The 26155-nt window shown below is 40.5% G+C and overlaps 1 protein-coding gene across 1 annotated transcript in view; it reads left to right on the top strand.

Annotated features, from left to right (window-relative positions):
- LOC149287399 (rho GTPase-activating protein 10-like) overlaps positions 1-26155 on the top strand; it is a 106768-nt gene that overhangs the window by 57694 nt on the left and 22919 nt on the right. The window contains exons 14-19 of the mRNA XM_089492873.1: positions 1628-1702; positions 7757-7838; positions 8475-8533; positions 11144-11249; positions 12169-12328; positions 19763-19907. Coding sequence (XP_089348999.1) covers positions 1628-1702; positions 7757-7838; positions 8475-8533; positions 11144-11249; positions 12169-12328; positions 19763-19907 — 627 coding nt within the window. The remainder of the gene's footprint in view (positions 1-1627; positions 1703-7756; positions 7839-8474; positions 8534-11143; positions 11250-12168; positions 12329-19762; positions 19908-26155) is intronic.

Genomic DNA, 26155 nt, shown 5'->3' with positions numbered 1-26155 from the left:
TAGGTGCCATTTTTAGGATCAACTAAAAATGGTTCCAGACACCTCCTATGCCGCCTTCCCCAATATAATTTGTAGTTACCCCTATATCGCCATCATTCCATACCATAAACCATCGGCTAATGTACATATTTCTTCAATATGCAACTGCAAATCAAAGTAATATTCTGTGTCACTTGTGCATGTGGCAAGTAAAGAAAGACTTAAGAAGAATCCGTGTTTTTCTTCGCAGCAGTGTTTTTCCCTGTAGCTTTATTATTAATTTACATTTATCACAGATGGGTGTATTGTATAACAAATTGTGTTTTTTTTCCCGGTATTCACAGGCTGACAGTACAGAAGAATGCAAATGTCCTCAGAGAATTGCAGAGTAGAACTGTGATATAATCTGTGAAATAATTTACAAATGCAAGAAGTGTAGTACCAATCTTACAGTTTTTACAACAAAACGTAATCTTTTACTATATGATATAATAAACACACCATGCTCAGATGGCAGCATTTTAAAGTTATCTTCTACCAATATGTTGTCTAGCTTTTTATGCCTTGTCAGTCTGATAGCATTATGGTTGTGCTGGAGATAGGGGGCAAATTTGTGCTAGTATTTTTTTTTCTCTTTTGATGAAATTTGAGCATTACCTATTGGTGACTTAACTCGCATCCCTAAACAACATGGGTTCCAAGTCACATAAAAGGGCAATCAAAGTTACCCCTGATCGGGGTTCTAACATTTATATACATTTATTAATATCATTTTTATTATATTTTTCTTTGTCTAATGATTAGATAAGCTTTTTTTTTCTTTTACCATGCTGTTTTTGGGTCATGGGAACTGAAAGAAACACTGCATAAAAGTATAATCATGAGTGATAGATGGCTTTTAGTCATGGAGTCGGCTATGGTTTTGTCTCAGAAGGTGGTTTCCCATTGAACATCTACTAAATAAGTAAAACCATTCCACAGCCGCTAAGTGCCACAAATCAACATAGATATCTAACTTATACATCAAAGTCACCGGTATAACATTATGCCAGAAGGTGCAGGACATGGGAACTTGGCAAACTGTACCCTAAGTTTTCACATAAAATGGTGTTTTCCCTGGTGGGTTTTGGTCATGCTTAGTCCGGTCCGGGGTTTTACCCACTCCGCAGATGTTTAATCCGACTGGGGCTAACCCCGCTTATATGCATAATTGACCATGCCCCAGTCATCACCACATTCCTTCCTTCCTCCTTTAAGGACTTGGGAAGGGAGAGCTTGGAGGGCAGCCAGTGGAAGTGAGAGTGAGTAAAGTAAACTCCAGTCCTCAAGGGCCACACTGGGCAAGAGCCTAGTCTTACTTGATGTAGTATTTTGCCATTGAAGAAACATATGGTACAACTTCCCATCAACCATGTTTTCTAGTTTCAATGAATTGTTATTTTTTAGTTTATGCTAAGCTTTCCCCATAGTCTGCTCTACATTAATCTTGCAAGCAGGCAGCAGAACGAAGGCAAACAAACCTCGCTGCTTGCAAAAATATTTTACATTGCTGTCCCTTTTAAATAGCTCATATGATAAACGTGAAAGTTAACGTGTAGAAAATGTGCCATGTTTTCTTGTTTCCCTAACCCTGTGTTCTCTCTCCCAGGTATTAATGACCAAGGACTGTACAGGGTTGTGGGGGTGAGTTCAAAGGTCCAGAGACTTCTGAGTTTGTTGCTGGGTATGCCACTATTTTTAATCTATTTTACCATATAATCAGTTTTAAACTTCACCACTATTACTACTAGATGATTTTATTCAGAGCCTATTGACCATTTCTTATTTATTATTTTTAGAATTGTACTATGTAGCATATTGAATTCATTAAGATGTCAAAGTATTGATTTTATATATATTCATATATCGTCACAAACAAAAAATTGCTCCACTCTTCACAGTGCACCGGGGGGTGGTATACATTGTGATATACAATTATTTTCCCTTTTTTGTGTGATTTTGTGTGCTTCCAAAGTGTCATTATCCATGTATCCCCCTTACTTAACTTTTCTAACCCTTAAAGGGGAAGTTCCAGCATCATGGCCGCTAGAAGGTGCAGCCATTTTGAAATTTTAACAAGTGAAATGCCTTTTGTCCATAAAAAGAGTGTGTGAGGTGCAAATAGACCAAAATGACTTTATTCAGTAAAGCAGGTAGGAGTTTATAATAGTGAGATGAATAATGCTTTATAGAGGGCTTACTAAGGCGGACCCCTCACTGTGCATAATGAATTCAATATGTTTCCAGTGACCCTCCAGCATACTCTATTATCAACTCCTACTTTAGTGAATAGATCCCAAAGACGCTGACATATAGGAACATCACTGGAATTGTGACACACAAGCATGACACAATGAGACATATAGCTTGTGACGCGATACGACATATAGCTTGAGACACAAAGCAGAGGAGACGCTGGAAGAGGTCCACCGAGACCACCCAACCGCATGAAAGGAATATTCCCTCAGATAAGGCTTTAATGCGGTCTACAATCTAAATATACCGGTACATGTGTTACGTTTTCCAGGAACATATTAGTTAAGCTCCGTTAATCAGCCTCTGTGTCGGTTACTGTGGTGTGCATGCATTATATCCACAATGAAAATGATTCTTTTACAAATCTATTCCGAGTAAGATATTATCAAAATGGATATTTTATATTGAAACATATGGATTTGGTTTCTGAATTCCCATATAACTGCTATTTATACTTCAGAAAGAGTAATTTTGATGCTATTAAAGTCATTAAATATGTCATAAATATTTACATATCTGTAAACGTTTGTTTTTTATTTTTATTGTATAAACACATATCAGAAGTTCAGAGCTCTGTTTAGTTAGAGAGGGTTCCGAAATACACACATATATAACATTTTAGGATATCACAGAATATATATCGGCTATAATAAGAGGCTGCGTAATCTGTGGAGCTGATCATTTCACCAAACAAGTGTGACCAATAAGACTTATATTTAAGAAAAACCGGAATGGAGAGGACAAATACCAAGGTGCCCTTAAGAGTCTGCCGTTTTATTCCCCAGTATTGTTGATAATATTTACATATTATGATCAACCCTGGCATGCAGTTTATTGCAAACCTTGTATAGGCGATGAGACTGCATTATTAACAGGCTTACATTTGATCATTTAGTTTTAGCAAGATCCACACTTTTTATTATTGATTGGAAAATCGACTTTTATCCCAGCTATGTTCTGATTTCCAGGTGCATAGAAATTTCAGAATTACTTCTGATAGCCACCAGTTGGCTGAGCATCATGGGTGTTAGACATGAACAAAAACTAGGTGGCTGCAGCTTTTCCGTCTTGATCTCCAGCGTGCTCTTACTGATTTTATTCAGATTGCTCCTGGTCTTACAGACGCTGCATACGTCATGGATTCCGGGCAGCTCGTGTCATTAGATAAACGATCGTACCTTTACCTAGCGGTGTTGATTGATACGGTGTTTTGGTGTATTTTAAAGTCCCCGTTGTGTCGGCACGGGCCTGACTTTTAGGATTCATTGGTATTCTGTGAAGCTTGTTTGCCATTTCAACCAGGCGGTTCTCCAGAACCATGCAAAACTCCATCTGTGCTGATAACATAGTGTTCTTTGGCAGGGAGACCGGAGGAAACCAGAGAGTGAATTCATTTCATTACCCTGGACATTATGAGAATGACAAATTGTTTATATATCATACGCTGCAATCAATTCAGTGCTGCGTCTAAGACTTCTCGTATAATTGTTATAAACACTCACTTGACTTGTAATGATTAAACATCAACATTAGACCTTGTATATTAATAGCTGTCAAAATGACTTTGACATTAATCCGTATGCATTTTCTTTTGCTCGGAGTGAATAATACACTTAAGTCCTGCAACCAGAGTTTTTTTTTTTTTTTTTTAATTCAGAAACCTTTTAAATTCATCGGTCTCAAGGAGAAATATTTCTGTTATGTAACGATATCATTGTATAGCAAGACAGATCTCTGTTTTATTACACAGAATGGGGTTGTTTAAATAGTAAACCCACTGAGCTGGTTATGTTACTTCCACTGGGTAACTAATAATGAAGCCCTCCATCTTTCTGGACGTTTGAGTACCAGAGTAATTCTAAACGTTTCTTGCATTTTAAAGTTACATTGCCCCTTGCGCACTCCCCCCCCCCCACATATTTAAAGATATCTGGCAAAAACTAATGATAAATTGATGAAAAATTAGATGCTTTGGTCCTGTCTCCCCAACAGCTAAGTAGAGGCAGACCCGACGGTGGTATTCTCCCTGATTTTGGGTCCTAGACAAGTGCTCATAGTGGTCTTCAGATAAAGGGGCTCTGGATGTTCTTGTACATTTTATTTTTAACATCAAGACATGTTTTTTCTACTAGTATCTACAGATACTACTGTAAAAACATGTTAAATATGTTAAAAGTGAGTATTTTAAGGTTTTAACCAACTACATAAGTTTGGTAGCCAACCAGTATTGGGATGCAATGGCCAATGGTGTTATCCCCCAGACCCCCCATACATTACAAGTAACCAGGCTTATGGCTTTTAAACTCATACATTGACCCCAGATCTATAAATTCACCAAAATGTCCAAAAAGTAGCCTCTTAAAAACACATATGCTATAAACCAGTGATAAAATAGCATATGCTACTCTAATTGTCTCCAAGGCTTCTAGTATACATGCCAAAGTACTACAGGGTGAGCGCGTAACTTACTTATTAGGCGCAGTATCTCACATACCCATAGCTAGTGCTACCAGAATCCTATCATGGCATGAATACGTTATAGTGATTTATCACTTTATCACCCATTATTGGTGCATATAGCATTTGCTGAAAGCTTAGTAAAAATACATATACTGCTAGTGTTGGTAGTCTATGTAGATTTTGATGCCTGTGGCCCCTAAAAACCTGGATCTTCCTTATGTTGTACCTGCTGACGAATTGGCAGAGAGAGTTCAATTGCAAATAATGTCTAAAACAATAGCTTCTGCTTGTACATCAAAATTGTCTTTGAATAATAGATTTAATGAGGAAGAGATTATTCTTTTTTTTGATGATAATTTGTTGGCACGACCTTAGAGCACTGATTCCCTTCCAACAATACAGGGCTGCACCTTTAATCAAGCCACTTAATTTGCTTTCATCCTGTGGATCTGTGTTGTGTCTGATCAAGATGCAGTCAGTAACATGCAAGGCTCAAGTGTTAATGAACCTACTAATTACCAAATTTGTAGTGTTCGTCTTTTGGCGTCTGTAATCAAAAGACATTGAGACATCTGGAGCACTGACTGATGGTTTAACCTAGGACAATATCGCTGTTAAGAAGCATACAAACACAACAAACTAACCTCCTCTCACGTTCATAAAGCTTCAAACTAGTAACATCGGCACCAGTTTGGTTTTAGACAATAAAGAATGATCTGGCATATATTTTTGGGGTAAATGTAAATAAATGCTTTCATTCAAGTGAAAAGAACACAGACTAATTTAATATAGAAGGCTTTCTACCTAAACTGTACCACAAAATAGCTGTGAGCTTAAATTCTCATTTTCAGTGAGCGATACGACCAAAGCGCTTCGCTCGGTCAGACTGCAGTCCCCATATCACATCTAAATGAGTCCTTGATTTCCACAAGTTGCTCAACAAAGGTGGGCGCCAGGGGCGTAACTAGACGCCTCAGGGCCCGGGTGCGCGAATCTGTTAAGGGCCCCCCCCACCCCCTCACCCCCCCCAAAAAACATGATTTTTACCCAACAATTTTTTTTTCAACTAATTCAACAAATTCAATTTACATATTGAATCATATCTGTAAAAAAATCAAAGAAAAAGGGGCGCATGTGCAAAGGGCATAATCCAGGGGTGTCCAAGTTTTTTCTGCAGTGGGCCACTTCATCAGAATTGTATACGTGCGCGGGCCGCACTCATTTTTCACTGTGACAAAAAATATGGCCTTTAATAAAATATGCAGATTAAAATAAAGTAAATAACACAAAACCTTTACTCTTCCTCTCACTGATTTCTGGGCCTTGAAAGTTTTGCGACTACAAATTCAGGATTCCCTAGATTTATTCTAGGGATGAACTAAAATGAAAATTCTGGACCAAAACATTCAGGGTTCACTTAGCCAAAACCGAAAATGACCCCCACCTTTAAAAATAATAATAAAAACTCACATGTTTAATAAAAGTAGGTAACACACAATTGGACAAAATTAGAAATATGACTTGGCATGATAGGAGTGTGATTGCTAACAGCAATCACACTCCTATCATACCCAGGCAACCAGTAAATGCTGGTACCTAGGCATGATGGGACTGTGCTCGCTGTGATTGCTGTTAGCAATCACACTCCTATCATGCCAAGTCAGCCAGTACATGCTGGTACAGGGTGGCTGTAAGTGATGTGCAGACCCCATACTGCTGGCAGCATCACTACACAAGGGGGGCAGCGAGCTAGGTTTCAGCATGTACTGGCTGACTTGGCATGATAGGAGTGTGATTGCTAACAGTAGTCACAGTCCCATCATGCCTAGGTTCCAGCACTTACACATCCATCCAGTAAATGCTGGAACCTAGGCATGATGGGACTGTGATTGCTGTTAGCAATCACACTCCTATCATGCCAAGTCAGCCAATACACGCTGGTACAGGATGGCTGTAAGTGATGTGCAGACCCCATACTGCTGGCAGCATCAATACACAAGGGGGGCAGCTAGCCAGGTTTCAGCATGTACTGGCTGACTTGGCATGATAGGAGTGTGATTGCTAACAGCAATCACAGTCCCATCATGCCTAGGTTCCAGCACTTACACATCCATCCAGTAAATGCTGGAACCTAGGCATTATGGGACTGTGATTGCTGTTAGCAATCACACTCCTATCATGCCAAGTCAGCCAGTACATGCTGGTACAGGGTGGCTGTAAGTGCAGACCCCATACTGCTGGCAGCATCACTACACAAGGGGGGCATCTGGCCAGGTTTCAGCATGTACTGGCTGACTTGGCATGATAGGAGTGTGATTGCTAACAGCAATCACAGTCCCATCATGCCTAGGTTCCAGCACTTACACATCCATGCTATCACACACACACACTCATTTATTCATATAATCATTAATTCACAGATTCATTCCCTCAATCACACACACTCATTCAAACACCCTCCCCACCCCCTTACCTGCACTGCATCTCCCTTCGATGCCGCTCACAGACTTCAGCAGGGGGCGCGGCCTCCCTCTGCCTTGTCTGCTAAAGCACAGAGGAAGTAGGATGTCACGTGAACTCCGCTTCCTCTGTGCTGTCCAGAAGACCCTCCCACAAGTAAGTAGCAGGGCTTGAGGTACGGCTCGTGTAAGATCGGTTGCCCTGGCTGCCGATCTTACGCGGGCCGCACCTCGAGGTCTCGCGGGCCGCATGTTGGACGCCCCTGCCTTATTTAAAAAAAAAAAAAAAAAACGTAAAAAAGATTTCGGCGGCCCCTTGGCTTGGTCCCCCCTGCCGCCGGGGCCCGGTCGCAGTCGCGACCCCTGCGACCCCGGTAGTTCCGCCACTGGTGGGCGCTTAAACTTCCCTCCTCGATTGAGTTCCCGTTGAAATTTGTGATTACTTAATTTATCACTTAATGCCCTGTCTGTATTATTGCTAACTGTATTATTGTTAATGTACAAGCTACACATGTTCTATTAAATCCTTAAAAGCCTCTCCTTGACTTTTTCCCTTTCTGTAGATGTGAAAACATGTGATGTGGACCTGCATAGTGGAGAGTGGGAGGTGAAGACTATCACTAGCGCTTTGAAGCTATATCTGAGGTTAGTGTGAGCATTTGAAGGAGAAAAAAATGGGGGGGGGTGGGTGATAAAATACAGATGAGCAGACAAGGCAGCTTACATTACACAAAAAACATTACATACAAGTATGTGTGTTTTAAGGGTACCAGAAAAAAAATGTTGTGTTCAATTTATTGGGTCTTCATTTTTTTTATACAATAAACAAAAAATAAAACACAGTGTGTAGATCGTGATTTTGTTCTAAAGAAATATAAGATGTTTTATTACTAATGATCATTTAAGGATTGTCTCAACTAAAATAAAACATTTTTGAGAGGAATTGCTTTGTGCCATTTTTCTTTCTTTTTTTTTCTGTATGTAAAGACTTTTGTGTTATCTGTGGCCATTAGTTCTATGAAGAAGAACGAAATTAGATGAGCAAAAATATTCAGCCAGCATGTCTTGAGTGACGTGCTCATACTAGCTAACCTGTCAAGCTGTAGGTACTCTAGGGAAGTATTTACCTTGGCTTTGTCTCAGCCTGCATTCTGGCTGTACTACGGATCTCATCATAGCCACGGTATATCCTAGCTAATTACAAAGCATGTGGAATCACCAGTGTGGGTTTGAGTGCCTTGACAAGATTTGTTTTAACTTTGTGTTGTCCTTGTGTTTCAGAAGCCTGCCAGAACCGCTGATGACATACGAGCTGCACGAACAGTTCATCAATCCTGCCAGTAAATATTCATGCGCTTTATATATTGTTTGTCCATTTATCAGGGAATCCTTTGAAGCAGCTGATTACATTCTTGTATTGAAATCTGTTGACAGACCATGTAAGGTATACCCTTCAAAACATTTTAATTGGTTTGTGCAATAAAATCCTAGAGCAAAATGATGGTGACATGTAAAGGGGATGTCTCAAGCAATTGTTTAGTACATAGGCATACTTGAGCCATCTGCATTTTGTCATGTGACCCCCCCCTTGCGAATGCATGGAGGGATTCTACACTACGTCTCCTGCTTACTAAAATGCATACTCAATGTGGAAGGGTTCTTTCCTGATGCTGATTGGCTGCTTCAAGCAGCCACTAACCAGGACCATGCTGGGGCAGCTGTCTGCTGCAGCTTCTCCTGAAGGTAAATTTTTGTAGGCTAAAGAATGCATAGCTAAGTACTTACAATGTATTTTAGTACGTATTATTTGTTGGCTAAGCTGCATGGGACACTGGTTCCGATTAACAATTACTTATTAGACCCGTCATTGTGTTCTTACATTGCATTTTAATCACATAAAAAGAACACGGGTATTGTTAAGAAGCCCCTTTCAGTTTCTATGTCAGCAGCCTGACTTTGTGTCGCATAACAGTAGCAAAAAAAAATTAAGAAGGCAAAAGTTTACGTGATTCATTATTTCTGGGAAGAGTTTAGGCAATCAGTGGTACGAGTAATGATGTTTCTAACGCATTTGTGTTTGGTAAATAGGATCAAAGCTAAGTCAGATGTTAATGGCTAAACACTGAGTGATCACATAATCAGTCATTATGAATTACTTTGAGTTGCGATAATAAACTGGGCTGAATAATGAAACTACCCCCCTGTTTGCTATAAGAGGATAATGGTAACACCCCTGTAAATTTACATCATCACCCTTACACAGTTACCCGTCAACAGTAGTTTGTATCATGCTCTGTGAACCCAACACACCTAGTGGGACCACTTTCTAGAGGAGCTTCCAAAATGCAAGAAACAGAATTAAGATCTCGCCGCCACTATCGTACTTGCCTCTTATCCACATACATCACAACTCTTTTCTTTCTCCCCCATATACAAGCAGGTAAAACATATTCTGCACTGCTTCCCGCTGGAGATAACATAGATTAAATCCATACATACATTCAGTGTTTATTTATGTGTTCATAATAATCAGTTTAGTTTGGGGCAAATTACTTTTATTCCAAAAATATAAAAAAATTCTTAAACCAGACCCTTAATGTACTGCCTTTTTTCCCCCCAAAAGGATTAAATTTTTCTATGCGTTTTGCCATTCTGTGATTTGCTTAAATATTAAATTGTGCGTGTACCCTGGATCATACCTGCTTTATCTATAACATGGATATGCACACACTCTATTTTTTTGTTGTTAATATCACATCTCTTTTAAAAATTACATTAAAATATGAAGTTACGGTAATTGTGACTTAGAGCCATAGCAGAGTTGGAGTAAAAAACAATATAAATTTGAGGTCTGGATGAATGCTGAATAGTGGTCCTTCTTGGCTATAAATGCATGACTTGACTATTAACAGGTAATTATTTGAACTTCAAACTCATTTCCAACAAAGATGTGTTTATGTATGTAGAAAACAAAACATTCTGTTTTCCGCCTTTAGTTGGTTTTTTCCTTGGGAACGTTAGGCATTTCAATAATGAAATTATCTTGCTTACTGACCTGGACACATTTCAGCAGCGAGAAGCTAGAAAGTGATGTGTACAGAATAATGAACAGCGTCTGCTACAGTGTAAGAGATATTACCCCTTTTAATGCGGTTCTCCATCATTATTTCAACTTACCATGTGCTGGAGCTCACATTAAGCCACCTGTTTTCAACTGACGTTACACTTTTAATTGTGATGAGTTCATTAAACTATCGAAAGCTGTTGCTGGTAGCGGCTTATATAATTTATTGACATATACAGCTCCCGCCCCATCCAGAAGAAAATCTGTAACCATAATGTGAAGCTACAAATATGGCAGCTCTTGCAAGTTATTATGATGTATTGATTTATATAGGGCCGTCGTATTCTGCAACACTATTCAATGAGTTTAAAGCATTTGGAGCAGTGTATTTGCCTGTAGTCATACTGAACTAGAATGCAAGGCTATGTATTTTTTTTTCATGCTACATTTCACACCGGTATTTGGGTAAGAGAGACAGAGATACTGTCCTCATAGGCACTTTAATGCAGATGATGAGTGTTATCTATAACTACGTTTGCAAGTGCATTTCCCTGTCCTCCGGCTCCAGTCTCTTTCAGAATTTGACTCTGATGATCACTTTTCTGCGGGCATAATATTGAGTTCAATAGGAGTGCTTTGCTGGCAGTGTTTGACTGCTTCAAGCAACCAAAATTGGTGGGCATCGTGGAACACAGAGTGAGCTTTATGCAGTTTGACCGTCATTACATTTTTCCATTATGGGCTATAGGGTATTCTTCATTGCTTTGGTGCCTGTTTGATGTTTAGTGTAGGGAATAGAGTGCAGTGTGGAGTGCATGATTTGTACACGAGATTTACACCAGTTATGCAGAAGAAACACTTGTAACTTAATCTTTTATTTCTGCAGAAAGTGGGAGCCCAGAATCCAGGGTGAACGCCATTCACTTTTTAATTTATAAACTTCCTGATAAGAACAGAGAAATGTTGGATATTCTCATCAAGCATTTAGCCACGTAAGCATCTATCTGATTCCATATGTAACAAACATTAATAAACCTCAAAAAATAATCCAGTTACAAAAATACTTCTAAGGAGCCCATTGGATTTTACACAGGGATGGGCAAAGTGTATATGGCAAGGTCTGTGAAGGTCCATGGAGCATCATTAAATTGTCCGCCATGAGCGATGTTGGTGCCTACCCCTGATTATACAACCCATATATTGATATAACTAAACAAAACAAGGCAAGAATTCAGAGCATACCCAGCAAATACCATTCAAAATAACACCTAAAGTATAATTATTGTAGATTCCATTACACAATATGGCCATATAGTGTGACGGAACCCCCTATATTTAAGCCTTAGGTGGTTTTTGAATGTTCGCTGGGTATGTGCTGAATTCTTGCCTTGTTTTGTGTACGTTTTGGTGATTATTCTAGCAGCAACCTGGTAATCTGAATATATATGCCTTTTATGCTTTTTAGGTTGTGCACTACCATTTTTCTGTATACATTTTACTATTGTTATAACTGACATACTGGGATTCTGTAAATCCTGGGTGGATGCACCACTTTTGTCTGTTATAGATTAACTGTTGTATTTTGTATGCTAGTTTTAAAAACTAAATAAATACGGACTTCTGTTCCTTACCAGACCCCCATAATAGGTTTATTATTAAGATAAAAAAACTCAGTTCTCGGTCAAAGTTTTCAGTATACACACCGGGGCCAACTGAATTTTCTTTAAATTTAGCATTCTTCCAGGCCTTACCCTTAATTTGCCCCAGTTACTATTGATGCTATGTGTTTTTTGAACAGTGCAGAATAAAGGCACCCTTATCTTTTAAGTTGTGTGAAAACCATTCATTACTTGTATATGGGCATATCAGTGGGCTAATAATTTGACATTTTCCTGATTTTCCTTTATTTAGTGTTTCAAAACATGCCAAGCAGAATTTGATGACTGTCGCTAATCTTGGTGTTGTGTTTGGTCCGACATTAATGAGGCCTCAAGAGGAAACCGTCGCAGGCATTATGGATTTGAAGTTTCAGAATATTGTGGTGGAAATCCTGATAGAAAATCATAAGAAGGTAAAATACACTTTCGTCCTGTACATACTGTGTATATACCTTATTTGCTCGATTATAAGACGAGGTTTTTTCCAGAGCAAATGCTCTGAAAAATACCCCTCGTCTTATAATCGAGGTCGTCTTCTAATCAGACCTCATTCTGCTGGGGCCAGGCTGCTTACCGGGCTTTGGTCGCGAGCAGCGTCGCTCCTACTAGCTGCAGGAGAACAGGAAGCTAGAGTGTCACATAACTCTGCCTCCCCCCTCCTTCCTCTGGGGGCGGGGCCAGAGAAGTTGCTCGCACAGCCGGGCCCCTGCAGAAGTCTGCGAGTGGGAGATCTGCAGTTCAGGTAAGGGGGTGGGGGAGGGTTTTTGTGATTAATGTGTGAAGTATGTGTGATTAATGGAATGAATGAGTATTTAAATGTTTGAATGAGTGTGTGTGTGATAGCATGGATGTGTAAGGGGGGTGGTGGTGGTAGCATGGCATAGGGAGGCTGTAATCCCACTACTATCATCCCCAGGTTCCAGCATGTACTGGCTGCCTTGGCTTGATAGGAGTGTGATTGCTGTTAGCAGTTATATATATATATATATATATATATATATATATATATATATATATACACCGTATTTTTCGCTCCATAAGACGCAGTTTTTTTCCTCCCAAAGTAGGATGAAAAATCAGCCGCGTCTTATGGAGCGAAGATGCAGGCAGGGAGGGGGGGGGGGCAACGATATACCGTATTGGCTCGAATATAGGCCGCACTTTTTCCCCCCACTTTAAGACTTTAAAGTGGGGGTGCGGCCTATATTCGGGGTCTAGCGCCCGACGCCCGGGACATGCAGTCCCGGGCGCCGGGCAGGCAGCGGGGTTAGGATACAGATCCCCCGCAGCGGTGCAGGGGACCTGCATCCTACTCCCCGATACGCTCAGACAGCCTCCCCTGCCAGCACTTCCCACGGGGGGGGGGGTGCCGGCACGGGAGGTTGTCTAAGCGCATCGTGCGGATGCGTTTTACCTCTGCACCCCCCGCGGACTTACCGGAGCAGACTCCCGGGTGTCTTGCGGGGTCGGCGGGGGACGTCTACGCAATACAACTTCCGGTGCCGGATGTGCCGCACCGGAAGTTGTATTGCGTAGATGTCCCCCGCCGGCCCCGCAAGACACCCGGGAGTCTGCTCCGGTAAGTTGGGGAGGGGGGGGCAGAGGGGGACAGTGGCAGCGTATCTCGGGGAGGGAGGACAGTGGTAGTATATCTCGGGGAGGGAGGACAGTGGCAGTGTATCTCGGGGAGGGAGGACAGTGGCAGCGTATCTCGGGGAGGGAGGACAGTGGTAGCATATCTCGGGGGGCGGGGGGGGCAGAGTGGCAGTATGTTTTTTGGTGCTTTTTTAAAGAAAAAAACTTTTTCTTTAAAAAAGCACCAAACTTTTAGGGTGCGGCCTATATACGGGGGCGGCCTATATCCGAGCCAATACGGTACTCACCAAAAGTGTCCCGGACAGTCTCTGTCTCGCTTCGCCGTCCAGGGGAGGTCTTCATCTGGAGACCGCCGCCTCTGTCGCCGCCTCTCCTCTTCTCTGGTCCGTTGCGACGGCTAAGGGCGGACTGGATGGAGAGGACGGGGGGATTTGACGCAAGCGCCGTGTCACGTATGGCGCCGGCGCATGCGCAGTACGGCGCTTGTAGTCCAACTACACTTCCCATCATGTCTGACCAGCTTTTTTCTGTGCAGGCATGACGGGAGGATGATGTCCTTTTTTTATAGCCCATTTTTTAGCTCAAAATATTTTTTCCTTTTTTTTCTCCTCTAAAATCTAGGTGCGTCTTATCAGCAGGTGCGTCTTATAGAGCGAAAAATACGGTATATATACCCCCATGATATGCATTTTAACCCCCTATATGCCACTCAGCCCCATGATATGCCTTTTAACCCCTATATGCCAGAGTGGCATATAGGGGTATAAGGCATATCATGGGGCAGAGGGGCATATAGGGGGTTAAAAGGCATATCATGGGGCACAGTGGCAAATAGGGGGGTATAAGGCATTTCTGGGGGCAGAGTGGCAAGCCTGGGGGCAGATGTGCATAACTGGGGGGGCAGGTTGGCAAATAAAAGGAAATAAAAAATATAGATTTTTCGCAGAAATTTTGCAGAATGGCGGAGCCTTCAGCCGCACCGATTCTCCCCCCCCCATTCCTCCTTTTAAATAAAATATGTTAATAGATAGAATTTTAATCTAACCATGTTTTTAAATGGATTTATTATATCATGTATTTGCAACACTGTTTCCTGCCAAGTTAAATGGCTATACCCATTGAAACAAAACATCCTCATTTTTGTATATTGAGTAATTGTATAGTTGAGCATATAAATGTATTTACAAAATATCTATAAAGACAGACACCATACAATAATTTGAAAAGTTTTAGTTAAAAAGGTGTTTCTCTATTATAAGGTATATAGATTTAAAATTAATTAAAATGTGGTTTTACACATTTTCTTTTTAATCTGGAATGAAGATGTTTATGTGTTGCATGCAAATTCACCGCCCAAATATAAACACTCAGGTAACGTTACATGATAGACAGACGACTGCTCCGTCAATAAACTAAAATAATTTTCTGAAAACTCTTATTGTGTTTCAACTAGTCATTCTGACGTGACTGCTATATAGCTGCAGGCCACTTATCTCCCTTCCGTGCAGTTGGGCACTTGACAAAGAGAGAGAGCGAGAGAGAAGAAAAGATGTACTGTTAATGAAAAAGAGAACATCTGGAGTAAAAAAAAAAGACAACCAAATGCCAAAGAACCAACACAGGCAGATGAAGAGCTGTAGAAATTAAGAAAAAAAACACCCTGGATCTGGGACAGCAGGTGAAACTAAGGCCAGACAATCACCTGGGGATTACAGGCACGGGGGGGGGGGGGGGGGAAGTTCCCATGAAAAGACACAGATATAAGGATGGAAGTGGTCTGATTTTGGAGCCTTCTCTCCATGTCTGTGTCCTATTATAAGTTGAATTTTATGCTCGGACACGGGGACTATGGAAAAGTCACGTTGGCATCTGTCCCAGGCAGGGATTCATTCATAGAAGGTCAAAGTGATCTGCAAGAAAGCCATGGAGCCCCTGAATTTAATAGAGGAACATCCTCGAGGTGGCTAGGAATACCCAATTTCAGTGCCAAGGAAATGCAGCCTTCCAGACAGAGACCTGTGTGTAAATGCCTGGAGGAAGGATAGAGTCTTATATGGACAGGGTGCACTGACTTTTATTCAGCAGAAATCGTGTGTGGCATCCAGTTCCTCCATACACCCATGGAGTTATTTCTTCAGACTTGAAGGCGAAGAATGTCTTGCTTTGATGCAGCCTGTTGCAGAGTATGTTTTTGGAGCTGCACAGACAACAAGACATTGCAGGACATTTCTGTACATGGCCCCAGAAATACATTTCAAGAAAGAATAGAGTGTTTCGGTGGACTGGTCGTACTTGAGCATGATGCTGTTCCACATACTATTCTATTGTACACCAATGAGTTGACAGAAGTAGCTGTGGATATCTTGACTCCATCTCTTGAAGAAAGATCCTTGACTGGCAACATCAGACAGCATCCATTCTTTTAGGTCATCAAGTGGGAAGATGGAGTGAGCCGGTGCGCATCAATATCAACCCTCCGGCTTGTCCTTTGTGACACCAGATTTAATGTATTGAGCCATGGCCAAATTTTTCTCTCAAGAAGTAAAATAAACCTTATTGTTTCCTGTATGTTGTAAAATTTCAGATGCAATTTTACATGTAGCTGAAAGGGGGCTATGACCTCACAGATACTATATTGTCTTATGTACGGTAAAAACACACAATTTTATTTATTTGTTAATATGTGAATGTCCAGAAAAAATGAACTTGTTATATATCTACCTTATGTTTTCAATAAAGTGTAGCAACTTCCCTATAGTAGTCATAGCCTCCTGGGGACTGTGCTTCCAATCCATCATATAAATCAATTTAAAAAAAGAACAGGCAAAGTCCCAAACAGGCATATAGGTGTATTACTGTTACAAATGAAGGCAGCGAGAGGGAGCATGGGCGGTAGTGAAGTTCACCTTTATTACTAAATTCAAAATTAAAAAAATGAAAATAAATTCCTCCACGACACAGGACAATAAATAAAATAAAAAACATTCCTCAATAGAGCAGTGGTCACTGACATGTTTCCATATTATTGGACTTATCTGCCTTATGTAGCCTGATGACTCTTGAAATGACTTCTACCCCACAGCATTCTACACTTATTCTACTGCTCTTCTTTACATTATCCTGCAGCATATGTTTATATTTTATTGTTTTACATTTTTACGAAGAAAAATCTATAACGGCCATCATTCAAAGTAAAGACCTTGACAGACATGCAAGCCTGTTATTCCAAGCCATTGTATTGTCAGCCTTACAATATCTCTATTGTTACCATGCCAACAACATGTGTCATAACTACTTACCTACTCAATAGGCGAATAGTTCGGAGCCTACAGAATTAACATATTTCATAGAATTTTTGTATGACTTGAAGACCTATTGGATTTATGTAACTGGGGAATTCATTTTAATCTGAAAAAGTGGGGTAAACAGCAGTATTGCTCATACAGGAACCGTGTACATGTTCCATACAAGTTTTTAATTTTAAGGAGAGATTAGGAGGCTTCATACATGGATATCCTTCAAAACGTACTATTGTCCAAAAGTTTGGAATCGTTTAGAATTGTCATTTTTTTTCTCTATGAAAACAGATAGTTGTGCTAACGTGTTTTCTAATAATCGGTTAGTTTCTTAAATCATAAACTTGGATTAGCGAGCACACGGTACCATTGGATCACAACAGTAATGGTTCCTGATAAAGGGCCTCTGTATGCCTATGAAGATATTCCAGTAAAAATCATTCGTTTCCAGCTACAATAGTACATTAACAACATCTGCACTGTATTTATGCTCCATTTCCGGTTGTTTTTAAGGGACAAAATTTGCTTTTCTTTCAAAACCAAAGACATTTCTAAGTGACTCCAAACTTTTGAGCGGTAGTTTGGATGTGTGTGATGTTCCTGTTTATTGTTCCTCTAGTAAAGGTGCAGCCAAGAGATCTTACTGAAGCTAAATCATATCGTCCAACTTTTGCAATTCCCTGCCATCTTTCCATTTATTAATTGGTTCTAAATATAGTATAAACAAACATCTAATAGAAAAATGACACATTCTTGCTCAAGCAATGGGGAGGCCATGGCAAAGCTTTTCTATCCCACATATTTACCACATAATAATAAGTAATATGTTACTATTTTAACAATTAACGTTATCAAATCAAATGACTTTTGACATATATAGGCATTCTTTACATAACATTTCCAGTAGTGCAATGTTTTGGGGCTGCATTTTGCTTTTTGGAAGGAGTAAAAACCCATCTTGATCTGAGATGTGCCAAAAACTTGGACCTGTTTTTGGACCTTCAATGTCCTTCCAGTGTGTTTACCTGTGTCTCTATTTGCACAGGACCTCACATTTAGGCTTCCTCACTGTGTGCAGAGGACCAGGATGTTTTACCCAATGCCGGCACACAGGGGTGCTTTGTGAGTACTTTAATATGCATTGTTCCAAAATGAGAAAAAAGTTAAGAAAAAAACTTACGGTAACTGAAGCAGAAGTTGGAGCCCTGCTGCAACAGCTGCCCTCCTACTCCATGGACTGACATTTGTTGTCACTGATTGGTTGCTTAAAGGAACGGACTGTCATTCAAAGCAATGGGAATGCTTGCTGCACTTACACACAGGGGTCACTGAGCCACAGCTGGAGTTTATTGTAGATGAGTATATTACATGCAAGGAGATGTGTTTGGCCCAATACATCTTGTTCATAGAAGATTGCTGAGGATGGAGGAAAGAGCAAATGCATTTGCAAAATGGACACGGCAAAAAAGCGCATATGATGAGCGTCCCTTTTAACCAACAAAGAACTGAGCTAACAACACGACACATGTTTTAGAGTACAATACGGTGAGACAAGGGAAGGTCTGCCGGACCTGCTTTGTAGAATCCCGAGCAGTACACATAAGAGGGCAGTGGTGTTCTACCAGCAAAACAAATGACTTGCATGAGCAAAAAAAATAAAAAAAAATAGCTTAGCAGGCAAATTCTTTGACCTCAAGTGATAAATATTTTGAATTTACGGTTTCTTAGCAGTGAGAGGCAACAAGATATATATTGTGGAAAGCAGAGTTCCATGCCTCAGATCTAGTTATTGACAAGTGTATAAGGTGCAGTGGTGCATGCGCAAATAAAAACAAATAAGAACATAAATTACAGTTACAGGAAGCTTAAACTATCAATGGTTGTTTTTCTGTGCAATGCAATAATTATATAAATAATTACTAGATTGTATTTTATTTTGCTTCTATGCATGCACGTGCTTTGAGGATGCATATGCTAAAGGCTATGGGCCGTAAAAGGTCTACTTATTTAATATGTCATTACTCTAGTAATGAAACAAAAATGTCTAATCACGTAACTAGTGTAACTTAAATATTTTCATTCAACATTGATCTATTTTAATCTTGTTTGATTTTGTTTAGTGCTACCAGATATACACAGATACATACTAGATCTATAAGCACGGGTTATAATGGATGGTATATATAGTTCTGTATGTCTGATTTATAGGGCTGTGTGCCAGCGAAGGGGTCAGCAATAATTCCTTTTCATAATGTTTGTTTCTGATATGTTTATAACCTTCAGGAAATCCAAAGTGTGTTTTTTAGCTATTTATAAAATGTACTTTCAATTTTGTACCAAATACTAATTAAAATAAGACAAAAAACATATTTATGCTTAGCCTTTTTCTTTCTGTCTCCTACATGAACAAACTAAGGGCTTATCTTTCTGCATTGTGAAACCCAGCCATGCCAGGTCTTTGTTGCTTCTGCTAGAGCAAAGTGATAAAGATCCATAGGGGACTATAAGCTTTCAGGACAGTATAGTTTGTGAGCAGATAAAGTATAATGGAACAACGCAAGACAAAACAGCATTTTAGAAAAAAAAAAGACAACCATATTTTCCTCTTAAAGTTCTCAGTTCAAAGAGCTTTAATATTTTCCTCTGCTGCACTGGTACTCCTGATTCTGATATCCAGGCAATAGACTGATTGCGATAGACATTTTTTCAAAGATGCACTTAAAAATGTTGCGGCTGAGCTTTCTGTGGCTACTACCATGATGTGGATATGTGCTTGTTTATTTTTTTGTTGTTGTTTTTTTCAGTAGTAATACAATGTAATTATGTCCTATGAGTCTAGGATGTTCAACTGTAGCCATCTTGAATTTGTTCCAGTTTTGATAAAGGTTTACTTTGGTGTCATTTCTGTTCCTGCCAAGAGGAAATAATTAATGTGTTTTGTATGCTCGCTTTCAGATATTTAGTAACCCTCCTGATGACTCTGTGGGAGAGCCGCTATCTATGTCCATATCTCCTCCGAGTGCCCCTCCACGGCAGTCAAGAAGACAACGTAACAAGAGACCCCTTGCTGTATACAATCTCTGCTTGGAGCTTGACAATAGTAAGTCACTTCTGAATATCTTTGTTTTAACTTACATTTTCAAAAACCATTATTATTTAACTTCTGTTAAATGTTCTGTTATCATGTAACAAAACTGTGCAGAATTCACATAGAATGAAAGTCTTACAGAAAACACCTAAGTATTTTGGCAAATGTAAATAGTGGTGTGGTCCCCAAAGCACATAATGGGATGATCTCATCTACAGGGTTGTCTTAAGAATGGTCTAGTTAGTCGGTGATGGTTATTCAGTTAATGGTAGGTATCGCTTAGTTCATAAGATTTCTACGTACATGTATTATGTATACAGAAACAGGGTGGACAGCCTTTAATGGTCTGTTAAGACTACGGTCTCAGGCATCTGAATGTGAGCTGGAATTTTGTAACCAAGAATTACCGTATTGGCTCGAATATAGGCCGCACTTTTTTCCCCCACTTTAAAGACTTAAAGTGGGGGAAAAAAGTGCGGCCTATATTCGAGCCAATATATTCGAGCAATAGTGCGGCCTATATTCGGGGTCTAGCGCCCGTCGCCCAGGACATGCAGTCCCGGGCGCCGGGCAGGCAGCGGGGTTAGGATACAGATCCCCCGCAGCGGTGCAGGGGACCTGCATCCTACTCCCCGATACGCTCAGACAGCCTCCCCTGCCAGCACTTTCCACGGGGGGGGGGGGTGCCAGCACGGGAGGTTGTCTGAGCTCATCGTGCGGACCGTCCGCACGATGCGTTTTACCTCTGCCCCCCTGACTTACCGGAGCAGACTCCCGAGTGTCTTGCGGGGCCGGCGGGGGACATCTACGCAATACACGTATACAACTTCCGGTGCCGGCACATCCGCTGAGTGCCGGCACCGGAAGTTGTATACGCGTATTGCGTAGATGTCCCCCGCCGGCCCCGCAAGACACCCGGGAGTCTGCTCCGGTAAGTCGGGGGGGGGGGGGCAGAGGAGGACAGTGGCAGCATATTCCGGGGGGGGGCGGGGACAGTGGCAGCATATCTCGGGGAGGGAGGACAGTGGTAGCATATCTCGGGGGGGGGGGGACAGTGGCAGCATATCTCGGGGGGGGAGGACAGTGGTAGCATATCTCGGGGGGGGACAGTGGTAGCATATCTCGGGGAGGGAGGACAGTGGCAGCATATCTTGGGGGGGGGAGACAGAGTGGCAGCATGTTTTTTTTGGTGCTTTTTTAAAGAAAAAAACACCAAACTTTTAGGGTGCGGCCTATATACGGGGGAGGCCTATATCCGAGCCAATACGGTAAATACAACAAGGTCTAGATGTGGTCAATAAATGCTTTAAGCAGAAGCACACGAGCTGGAAGCTTGCAATGCAGTTAATAATACTTCAATAGAAGAGCAGAAGAGGCATAACATGGAATACTTTTTTGTAGGTTTCCTTATTTCCGGGAATAATTAGTAAAGTCTCATCTGGGAGCCCCTGCAATAGGTATAATTTCACCCCAATAACTGCTCTCTGAAAACACGTGCTCAGTATTTCTCTATTCCACTGAAGGATAGTTTAATTTCACATACTTTAGTATTCATTATAATAGGCCAACTCTGGGAAGTTTTGTGGGGTCGCATTTTAACATCTCTAATGCTTTGTGTGAACCATATTTTAAGTTGAAAATGTATACCATTCAAACATGAGAAAAATAGCAAGCATGAACCGTGCAAGTAGGTATCTTTATTATCCTACAAAAGGAGAAATGAATTCTGCGCACAGTGAAAGGGAAAGTTTAAAAAAAACAAACACGTGCTGAAGGTATATTTACTGATTCAGTACTAAAGTTTCACTTGATCTCATACCCCCTCCTAATCATAAGACAAAATGCTGGCTTTAAGCTCGCTCAGCAAACTTTATGCCTGTAGCGTTTTTATGTTTTCATTGTGGTTCTAGAAGAATTAACTTGACTATTTACTACAAATATTCCCTTATGCTCTCTCGTACTTTTCATATTATAAGTGAGGCTCGCACTTCCCTGGAGCTGTATGGGGCCATTGAGAGACTCTAAGAGAAAGATATACTGCGTGTACGGTATAAATTTTGACATGAAGAAGATGTTTGAAGAAGGCAGTTTAGCAAGAACTAAATGGGGTTAAAGAATGGCACTATCAGAGCTTATATCTCAGCAACTTAACTAATTATGAATAACAAATCAGACCATACGTAATGCACAGTCTATTCTATGAGATGGCTTTCAATATATTTCCCTAATCGTTGTCATATTGGATAGGTACAGTGCTGTTGTATTCTTGCAATTATTTATATATATTCATTACACCAGCAACTATAGGATAAAAGCAATGTACAAGTTTTGTGGTTTCAAATTACGTTATGCCAAATTTTGTATAATCACTCGTTTTCAGTTGCAATTTGTATATTATTATAGACCAAGCTAATTATTCTCGCTTAGGCTTCCTATGCTTAGGGCAGCCAGTTGGGGGGACATGAGAGCTAGGGTGATCACATCAGCCATGTTTTCCAAGACACACATCATTTTTACATATTTCTGTATAAACTTATGGAAGGGAACCAACTAGTCAGTTATACATTCCCCATACTGCAGGGCAGCATTTTATCTGGGATGGTCAGCAATGTGTAACAATTATGTGTCTTGGAAAACATGGCTGATGTGGTCACCCTAATGGAAGCTGCCTGGCTGCCATTGAGTCAGTTAGAGGGAAAACATACCGTATTTGCTCGATTATAAGACGAGGTTTTTTTTCAGAAAATGCTCTGAAAAATACCCCTCGTCTTATAATCGGGGTTGTCTTATAATCAGACCTTAAATAGGTCTGACTATGAGACGACTAAGATCCAGATTCCCCGCAGCTGCAGGGGATCTGGATCCTCCTGTCTCCCCCCCCCACCCCACTTACCGGTGCTTCTGAGTCCTCGGTGTGTAGCGATTCACGTAGACAACTTACGCTGCAGCCGGGAGGAGGTGTGGCTAGCAGCGGGGGTTGTCTGCATCCATCGCGCAGACCTTCCCCGGCTGTCAGAGATCAGAATTCTCTCTGACAGTTGGGGAAGGTCTGCGCGATGGACGCAGACAACCCCCGCGTAGACATCTACACGGTGCCCCGGCTACATGACAGGGGAGTCAGAAGCACTGGTAAGTTTGGAGGAGGGAGGGAGTGTTAAATGGGGGGCATAAGGCATTTCTGGAGGCAGAGTGTTCTATGAAATGCCTTTTAACCCCCTTAATGCCACTCTGCTTCCAGAAATGCCTTTTTAACTCTCTATACGCCACTCTGCCTCCTGAAATGCCTTATACCTCCCTATATGCCACTCTGCCCCATAATATGCCTTTTAACCCCCTTAATGCCAGAGTGGAATATAGGGGTATAAGGCATTTCTGGAGGCAGAGTGGCACATAGGGGGTCAAAAGGCATATCATGGGGCACAGTGGCATACAGGGTTAAAAGGCATATCATGGGGCACAGTTGCATTTAGAGGGCTAAAAGGCATATCATGGGGCACAGTGGCATATAGGGGGTATAAGGCATTTCTGGGGCAGATGTACATAACTGGGGGGGGGCAGGTTGGAAAATAGAAGGAAATAAAACCAAAATATTTTTCTCAATTATAGCTTTTATTAAAAAAAAATAGTTTACATGAATTAACATTTACTGGTAAAACTTTTTTCCTATAGGGTCATCTTTTTCTTTCTTTCCTAAATTAATATTCAGATTTGGGGGGTCGTCTTATAATCGAGCAAATGCGGTAGTTATCGTACCAAACCTCTGTAGTATCTTCTCTGCACAAAGAAGGCCAGTAAAGGTCACGAAGGAGCCTTCTGTTGTGTAGTTCTGGGGACAAATGAGGGTGCTGCCCTGGCTCAGGTCTAGGCCAGTGACCCCAATAAATACGCCACTGCATTGACCAATTACTCTAGTATATTCTTAGTTCAGTGTTATTCTGTTGTGTACATGGCAAAGTTTAGTTATTAAATGAAAAAACAACCTCTGTATGGCACTGAGGAGTAGTGAGGAACCAGAAAGACTATCAGTTTGGGTGACTAAATGTAAGAAAGTTTTGAATTAAGGTGAAACTTAATGACAAATGTAATGAGAAGAATTAAGCAGTAGGGTGAAAAAAGTGTCCTCCTGACTACTTTACACAAATGTGGTGTCCCAACTGCCCGAATCGCACTTGGAACATCACTGGTTGTCTTTTTACACAAAAAGTAAAAAATATATATATATTGACTTGGTAAGAAAAAAACTAATAAAAAAATCTATATTTTTAATTTAATCCAAACACTTGTAGTTCTACATTCAGCAGTTGTTTATAACATGTAATTACATTTTTACAGATGGAAGTGCAAGCTGTTGTCCTTTTGTTTACAAAATTGAGTTTTTTCCTTACCACTTAATTATAAATAAAAAGTGCATCATTCATATATCCGGTTTGCATGTTTTCAGACATTCACTAGTACTATGGATGACAGAGAAAGTAAGTGGAGATTAATTCACTAAGGCAGACCATGCAGCATTATAAACCCAGGTTAGAAAGTTTGAATACGGATTAAAAAACTGGCCAGCTCAGTTCCAACGAGATGCCCTGAGCTTGCAGCCAGGTTTGATATTCAGCTTGTCACATAAGCACCATGCCTCCTAATTGACCCTTTTTTGGTGGGACAGTCCCACTTTTCGAGCACTGTCACTCTGAGCTGCCCTGTTCTCCCACATTGGTAGGCAGAAGAGATATTGGTCTGGTTGGGGAGATCCTCTGATCTCTGTGGACCAACCCAGGGAGCTATAACATGGAGGTCTGGGCTGTTGCAGCATGAGGGCACAATGTGGCTCCTTGGGCCTGATTGCAACCTTGCCTTTCCCCGATTGCATTCCTGCCAAACAAATATTGGGGAGGTGGGTATGAAGCACTGCACATAATCAGTGCTGTCAGGGTGCCAATACACACATTTAGTAATACAGGCAGCTTCATATTGGCATTTTTGTGCGATCGGGACAAAAAAATAGCAGGTCACTCCTGCCCCTTACACTTGTTTTGTCATAAAGATTCTTACAATAAAATAGACTTGGAAATGCCAACAATGGAGTGAACACTGGTCAGTTTGCATGTGTGGTGTGAAACATTGGCTGTTTAGTTACCATAACCCTGTGGCTTATTCTAAATGACTTTTAATGTATATTTTAAAGTGATGTGAATTCCATCTGTCATGGTTTTTAATCATATTGTTTGTCAGTCCAAGTATTACAGGCTCTGTAACTGCATCAATGTGAAAGGAGTGAGACACATAACAATCTGTCACATCCTGCTTTCCCAATGCCAATTTTAAATAATCAGAATGACATTTCAGATATTCAAGCAAAATACAAAGTGGGCATATCACAGAAAAATCTATCACTGCTTATTAAAAATTTTATTGTAAGAAATATATCTAGGTTTTTGTTGTTTTTTTTTTTACATATTTCATTGGTAATGCATCTTTTAGTGCTAGTTACCTCGAGTCATAAAAAAAATAAAAAGTTTAATTTTTGCTATACAATTTTTAATCCATGATTGCTACTGAGAGGTTTACATCTATATATTCCTCAGTGAACTAGTTGTATTTTGATTTAAATTAAGATCTATATAATGGCTAACAATGTATATATCAGGATGCTCTCAGCTTAAATCAGGATAGCAAGGATTTCAGAATCTTGTTGAAACAGTAGTTAAAGTTTCAGTGAGCAGCGTGTAAGATCCTGAAATCCCAGAGTGCAAATGATCCTCCAGAACTTAGGGTCAGCGTATGGGGTATTAATGCAAAACAAATTGCTTTTTGCAGGACATTTTTATCTGTGGACTTTTACTTCTTAAACATGGTGATTTTATTTACACTTTTTCTTGTCTATAATGAAAATTGTCCATTTCCATCGATGACCCAGAATGGTCCCGACTAGAAGGTCGTGGAAGGTTTTTGGACCATATAAAAACAAATTTGTATTGTAGTGTGTATGAAAAAATGCAGTGTTTTAGTTCATTGGGAATGTGTCCACATATGCAGGTCTCTCTCCCACAAAACTGTTTGTCGGGTTGTCCTGTCACAAAGTAGGGTGGTTAACATTTGAAGCACCCCTGTCAGCAGATTCTGTAATTCTATTACAATAGGACAGCGCATATTAACAAATGACATTAAAATTAAACACATACAAAATCACTAATAGTATTAATATATGTTGAGACATACTAAAACAGAAGGAGAAGAGGGTCATTCTCTTGATCTTACAATATATC

This window comes from Sceloporus occidentalis, unplaced genomic scaffold (genome assembly GCF_023333645.1).
Source record: "Sceloporus occidentalis isolate IW3139 unplaced genomic scaffold, rSceOcc1.0.p SCAF_61, whole genome shotgun sequence".
In the NCBI taxonomy this organism is placed as follows: domain Eukaryota; kingdom Metazoa; phylum Chordata; class Lepidosauria; order Squamata; family Phrynosomatidae; genus Sceloporus; species Sceloporus occidentalis.
Note: the sequence above shows the minus strand (reverse complement) of the source record. Positions and strands in the feature narration are given on the sequence as shown.